This window comes from Arachis ipaensis, chromosome B05 (genome assembly GCF_000816755.2).
Source record: "Arachis ipaensis cultivar K30076 chromosome B05, Araip1.1, whole genome shotgun sequence".
In the NCBI taxonomy this organism is placed as follows: domain Eukaryota; kingdom Viridiplantae; phylum Streptophyta; class Magnoliopsida; order Fabales; family Fabaceae; genus Arachis; species Arachis ipaensis.
In genome coordinates, this window is record NC_029789.2 from 272,113 (window position 1) to 279,332 (window position 7,220).

The 7,220-nt window shown below is 34.5% G+C and overlaps 1 protein-coding gene across 2 annotated transcripts in view; it reads right to left on the reverse strand.

The window, feature by feature from the left end:
- LOC107642270 (GPI ethanolamine phosphate transferase 2) overlaps positions 434-7,220 on the reverse strand; it is a 9,070-nt gene continuing 2,283 nt past the window's right edge. The window contains exons 6-18 of one of the 2 annotated variants that reach the window (XM_021122708.1): positions 7,126-7,210; positions 6,934-7,040; positions 6,577-6,657; positions 5,502-5,554; positions 5,321-5,423; positions 4,275-4,418; positions 3,841-3,937; positions 3,435-3,660; positions 3,239-3,332; positions 2,068-3,072; positions 1,628-1,720; positions 1,334-1,504; positions 434-807 (exon numbers count right to left, since the gene is read on the reverse strand). In XM_021122708.1, coding sequence (XP_020978367.1) covers positions 688-807; positions 1,334-1,504; positions 1,628-1,720; positions 2,068-3,072; positions 3,239-3,332; positions 3,435-3,660; positions 3,841-3,937; positions 4,275-4,418; positions 5,321-5,423; positions 5,502-5,554; positions 6,577-6,657; positions 6,934-7,040; positions 7,126-7,210 — 2,379 coding nt within the window. In that variant the 3' untranslated portion in view covers positions 434-687. Of the gene's footprint in view, positions 808-1,220; positions 1,505-1,627; positions 1,721-2,067; positions 3,073-3,238; positions 3,333-3,434; positions 3,661-3,840; positions 3,938-4,274; positions 4,419-5,320; positions 5,424-5,501; positions 5,555-6,576; positions 6,658-6,933; positions 7,041-7,125; positions 7,211-7,220 lie in introns of both variants that reach the window. The other variant, XM_016345565.2, reaches the window with a different exon arrangement.

The following is a 7,220-nucleotide window of genomic DNA, read 5'->3' on the forward strand; positions in this document are numbered from 1 at the left end:
AATACTATTTAGCCAATAATTCTTATATATTAATCAGTCTTTATAATCTAAAAATCAATTATATTAATTTCATATATCCACTTTCTAAGTTTAGTTAATTAACTTGTAAATCAGATTTAATTACTGACTTAATTTCATATATTCATTCCTAAAATCTCTCTCATTGGTAACTACTCTTACTCTTCGTAAACACCCATAATAATCGTTTCTAGCCTTTCACTGTTTTTAGTTTTTAGCCTATCACTTTTGTTCTCCCGTAATCCTCTTGAACGGCATTTCTATTTTTCTTATCCAAAAAAGAAAATGGTTAATGAATACAAATATTTTGTTTCGTTTCTCCATCTCAACTTTCGACCGTCATTAATAAATGTCTTTTTGTTGTCTTACGAACATTCGAAAAAGAAATTTAACTTCTTTTTTCAAAAATAAAAAATAAAAAACAAAACATATCTTCCGTTTTCAATTCCTTCATACAAATTTCAATCAATTCCGTTATGAAAACAGAGACTAATAGAGTATGTCCGTCCCTTGTCACCCAAGTCCCCCCAAAAGCCAAAACAGAAGGCGGAAATGTAAAATAGAATACATAAATAAATAAATCAATATTTACCTACTACTTAATCCAGTTAGAAGAGTCAAAATTGCTTTTCTACAGTTCAATACTAATCGCGCGTACCATTTTCCTTGCTAGTTATGCGGAAGCTCTTTCTCAGATGAAAAAGCACCACATATGTATGACTCACTGTTGCAGCTACAATGAAGACCCCAATATACACACAGGCCGTTGCAGCACAAACATAAAGGTACCTACAACACAAATTAATGCTATAAGTTTCAAAAGTTAAATGAAATATAAGATAAACATAATATCAGAAAATGATATGTTAAAAATTTTGGTCCCTGAGTTTTCACTGACTACTCAATTTGGTCTCTTAGATTTTTAACAGTGAATCAGGCTGGATCTTCTGTTGCCACCAGTCTATTCAATACCGTTAACAAAGTGCTGATGTGGATATCAATTGCCAATGTAGCACCAGTTTAGACCAGTTTGAAATTTGGTGAACCAGTTTAAACCAATTCACAAAATAAACCCATCATCCACTACCACCTCAAAATTATCCCTTGTTATTACTCATGGTTAAAAATCAGGGAACAAATTATGAAACGATACTCTCTGTTTCAAATTTCAACCATTCATCAAGGATTCAATGAATACTCACTTGGGAGAAAAGACACTCCATATAAATAAATGGTTCCTCATCATCAGCAAGACAATAGTGTATGAAGTCAAGAGAACAGAATTTATGCTCAGAGGAACTAGACAAGGAAATACAAGAAGATTCTTGAGAATTTCTCCGGAATTTCCCTCCTTGGTAACTGTAAGATTTATTGACATCTTGATGGAGATGTACATAACCATACTAAGAAGGAACAGCATTGGGGATGCATAAGTAATCAAGAACATTTGAACACCTGAAAGGAAGGTTGAGTGACTTGAAATTCCCTGCAAATTAATAGTAATACCTTGATGAGAAAATGGATATCACATGGAGCATTAGTGTATTAAATGCAGTGCAGGAAATCATGCACTCTTTGAAAAGTAGTACAAAAGATGAGGAAACTTCACAATAAAAGCTCCGGCAACATCAATGGTAGCTAGCGTGTTGCTGTTTCCAAGAGCAAAATGTCCTGCCATTCCCATGCTGTACAGCAATGCAATCTAAGAAATGCACAGTATCAGTACTGGATTTCGATTTTCAAACCCATTCAAATCTCACTGTGCAAAATTAAAATAAAAAATGCATATCTATTTTCTGAAACATCAAGTTATCAACTAAAGCTAATTCATATTTTACAAACATTCAATCTTAGCACAAAGTCAAGTCAAAGATGAGAACATTGATAGCTCAATATTTGACATATATTCCACAAAAACTTCACCTCGTGATTATATAATCCGGCGTAATTATTTTCAATGACAGCACTGCACTCTAGAGCCCAACTTCAATCTACCATCAAAATATTAACCCTAAAAGCCAATACTAATTCATAAAACCTGTAACTAACCTCAACCCACTGATTATGATGTAGCCGTGAAGAAAAAGTTTGCATGCTGGCCACAACTTGAACATAGAGTAAGAAAACCGGCATTGCATTCATGGGATGTTGGAGTAACAACTGCAGAAGACACCAGGAAGTTACGTACATGCACCCCACCACGTACAAGCAATCTTTTAACGCTAAATTTGTTGCCATGCTCTGAGTCTCAACAGGAGCAGAAGCACATACATAGGAGTTCCATCTCGAGGACATTTCAGGAGTCTTAATGGGCATAGTCCATGGCAAAATCAATGCAACTATAACCGAGATGGTTCCATGAATGGCATCAAATATTTGTATCGATAAGGTGGTGTCCTTGTTGTCTATTGCAGAGAGTTCTGGATGTTTCAAGAAATGTTGCAATATCAAAAACCCCGACACCAACAAGCTCAACCCAGTCACCATTACAACTTTCATTTTGGACTGCATGAAGTACAATACAAGTGCAGCTAAAATGATTATCATGACACATGATGCTAGACGAATCATTGTTATATAATGATTGCCAGCCTGTTCAAGCCACTTTGAAATGTCAGGAAGGTAAGTCCAATTCACACCACCTTGATGCCAGCCCCTCAAAATTCTTCCACAAAAAAGAATAAGCAATAATGAACTCATTTGGTAGCATCCTGATATATTTTGTCCCTTTATTGAATTGAGATGATCATGTGATTTATTAAGTTTCAATGATGCTATTGATTTCCGAAGAAATAACAAAATAACGGTAGCAGTTAGAAAATGCCAAATATAATGCTCTTCTTCAACCATGGAACTCGATTCCATACTCATTGCAACGATGATGATGCTAAACAAGATGAAAACCTCATCCAAATTCCATTGCTTCATATTATTGCCAGCATCTTGTATTCCCCCAGCAGGAACTTCTTTGTGGATGATGAATACAAGTCTCAGCAGTATTAAGGATGATGTGATCAAAGCAGAAAGTCCAAGAACAAGTAAACTCACTGGTTTCTGCACAAATTATATCGTATAGAGAACAGAAAGTGAAAGAAAACTTTAGAGAAGCACTAAGGCATAAATCATACAACATGATGGCATCCCTTAATACTAGCTATATATAAAACATTATTTCAGCTTATCAAGGTCAAGAAGTTTCAAATCAGAAGGTTATGCGTACATCAGTTGCTTTGCGCGATAGCCACTCATGAGCTCTGCTCAAAAACTCATTATATGCTGCAGTAATGCCACTGTAGCCTTCTCCATGACTAGACCTAAAAGATAAATTACAAATGGAATATTTTTTAAGAAACATAGTTAATAAATATTTGTTCTGGATCTTATTAAAAACTTGGTACATTAAAATTGCAGCATACCCGGTGGCTGCTTTAGCCTTCCAAGCATCATGAAGAGTGGCGGCGTTTAAATACAAGCAACAAAACAATTTCTCGTCAGTACCTTTGCATTCACCAACTGAGGGTCCATCATCGGAAACAAAGACATCACAGGGAAAATTTCTGCAAGACAAACCAGGCAACTGTGCTTGAAGTAATCTGAATAACTGCCATGAGTTCAACTGCAGTGCCCTCAACTTTTGTTCATCTAGTTCACCGAGAAGCAAAAAGAGAAAACACAAAACGATAAATATTGATAGTTTTGCTGTTATGAAACATATTATGCTTGAATAGACAATGAAGGCAGATGGCAAAAAAATTCTCTACCACCATCCTATCAGTGTGTGATGAACAGACAGACAGCTATAGAGGGATAAACAGAACTAACCTGTCAGAGAGTCCATCATTTGGGAGATTAAAACGCCAATATTGTTTTTAGGTATTGGCACACCAAAAAGTAAAGCAAGTGTAGGTGCAATATCAACCTGCAGCACAATAATATAACGAATTTCATATATTCAACTTCCTAACAGGATGATTAGTTAACTTAAATGATTATTCACTATATTGTCAGTGATACAGTGGTGTAGTAGTGGTTTAGGTTCAAAGATGGGAAACAAGCCAACAAGAATAGTAGTTAAATAACAAATTATGTTTTAATAGGAAGGGTTATAATTCATGAAGTTGGCCTATAGAAGAGATTCATTCATGGCTTGGATTGGTTTCATCAGCACATTCAAGTCAAGGAGAAGGAAAGAAAACTATCAATATCTGTTAGAGCTCAAGGGTAAAGCATATAAGCAAGAAGTATAGTTTCATTACCTGAGATACTGTGTCATGATTGGATAATGCATGGTAAGAGGCATGGTTTTTCAGGCCAATAAATAGAGCTAGTGAGTCTGTCTCCTCATATGTGGAACCACCATGATTACCAGTCTCAGTCATTCCATGGTCACTGACAACAACCTGTGTAAGAATTTCCAGCAGACATTAATTAAATTTTTATTTATGAATGGACTTCATATCTATAATAAGCAATGATTAATACATTTAAGTTCTATAATGCAAACTGCAAAGTAATGTCAACCAAAATATTCTAGATTCAATTGATACCAAAACGTACAAAAACAGAATACAAATGTCTTCCCGAAATTACCATAGAATTTTCACACCGAAGACAAGGGCCATTTATCAGTAAATTAAATTAGTTCTTAAAGCATGCTTGTAGCATAACTCAAGCCAGCGTTTTACTCCTTTAAAAGCTTACATCAACAACAACAAAGCCTAATCCTATTAGATGGAGTTGGCTATATGGATCAAATGATGAAATAACTCCTTTAAAAGCTTAAATAGATAAAATCCAACGGGATAAGTCCTGTCTTCATACTAATTACACATGCTAGCTCCAAGCCCACTGCTAGGTGTACACAGGTCATATGAAGATTTGGTTCAGTAAAGTTTTTTGGGGAGATGCTTGTGCTTTTCAAAAGGACAACCATCTCGTTTTGTGTATTAAATAAAAAAGATCACGTGCTTGTATTTGCGGCTTTTAAAAGTCTGGAGTGCTTTTGAAAGCACCTAAAAGAGGTGTTTTTCAAAGTTTGCGTGTGCTTATCAAAATTAAAATGTCTAATATAACCTCATATATTAATAAATATCCAAATTTATCCATATATTTATGCCTATTATAGTTTTTTTTTTTTTATTTTAAAAAATTATTTTACCAAATGCAATTGTTGTTCTTGTACCTATTAAAAACCATTTTTAATTTGATTTGTGCTACAGCATTTAGAAAGCTAAAAGCCTTACAAATGAGCCCAAATTCTGTAATCCACAATTAAAAGAGTAACTGCAAAATAGTGACAAACCAGAAGTGTCTGTCCCTGCTCTTTTCCTAGAGTTTGAGAGGTCTTCGTATGAATCATCTTCACCACGTCATCCATTTCAGAAAGTTTTGGAACCATTAACACACTGAAAAAGTAATTCCAAGATGCTTAGAAACTGAATGAGGTTATGCTAATAGAGCATAGAATGAATTGGCGGCAATACCTGCTGCGGCCACCGATATGTCCAACATGATCCAAGCCTAGATAATGAAGAATCTAAAACAAACTCAGTAAAATGCGCATATAAAATTAAAAATTAAAGCATCATGTCATTTAGAACAGCTAAATAAGAAATATCGAAGAAAAATGCAAAATCACATTATACAATTATAGAGAATCCTTATAGAACAAAATAGGTCTCAAACTTTCACTAAACCAACAATTTAGAGCTAGGTATTTAATATCTGCCTTTTAAAATCAGTAAATCAAAGAAATTGTTGATAACCAGCAAACTGTGAGATAGAGTATGAAGTAAATATAAAAAGTAGAATGGTATCAAATACTTTTAACTTAGAAGTAGAATTGAATCAACTCATATTTAATAAAAAGAAGTACTAATCAGAGTATGCCTTAAGTCCAACTTTGGTTATAATACTTGGCAATTGACACAAGTTAGAAAACAATAAACAGCAAAGTTGACATGGAAAATTCAAGATTTCCAAGAAGAGATCCATAAACAGGGCTAATAATAAGCGATTATAGCTTAAGGAAATGAAGGGAAAATGTCTATGCAATCAAAGTCCAAAAAAAAATAAAAATAAAAACTGTCTTTATGTTTTAATAATCTTCAAAAACCCCACTGTAAAAAGTTCAATAAATACTGAAAGTATATTTGAAATTACTATTGCCATTTCAATAGTTTACTAAAAAATAAGTAAGGGAATAGAAACAAGCTTCCAGAATGAATGAAGGGACTTAGAAACATGCCAAACCACACACGAAATGCTATAAAAATTGCACAGTTGGCAATGAACACATATCAGAGACTCAAAAATATGCACAAGGTACCCAAAACCAATGTTCATAGGAAAACAACTGCTACCCCATTGACGGGAAAAGAAATGCAAATAAGGAAATAATAGTAAAGCATATGGCTTCTCTAGATTTCGGGGGGCAGGGGTGGTGTCGAGAAGAATTTTTTAACCAGAAAGAGGTGTACAAGTTTGCCAGGTGAAAAATAAAACACAATTCAACAACATTAGGTAAGACCAAATTATGAAGTGGTTACAATTACTAACCAGAATGTTCCAATCATCTCTGCTAAGCTCTTCACCAAGATGTCGAGACACATTTTGGTCTACTTGCACAGTATCTTTAACCTGCGGCAACAAGAATTACGAAATCCAAGCAAAATAATGGATTAATAATATTCTTATATTAACTTATGACCAATGAAAGAACCTACTATGTAAACAAACACTACCATGTACCCTACAAGTAAGAATTTACTAATGCAGTCCACCAATGGAGCTAAGAGGTAAAACAGAACTCTTTTAAAGTAAAAGGCCTAAAGTGTTTCTGATGGACACAAGAGTGCTGGCCCGTTATGGGGAATCAAATCATGTCTTTATGCTTACATGTCATGGAATACTTACAAAAAAACTGCCAACTCCATCATGTCTCGCAAAAAAACTAGGAAACAACTTTAGCCATGTATCATCACCATGCATGACCATTTTCCACCCAATCTTAAAGAACTGTGCTGCAACAAAAAAGTGAATCTCAGTACCAGTTCACAGAAAAATAAATGATATGGTCATGGTTGCTGCAACTAGACAATGACTAACCAAGAAGATTGTCATCTAAATAAGCCTGGGTATTAAAGTTGAATGCCACATCCAGGAAACCACCAATTGCTCCAGAAACAATTGCCTAAAATGCC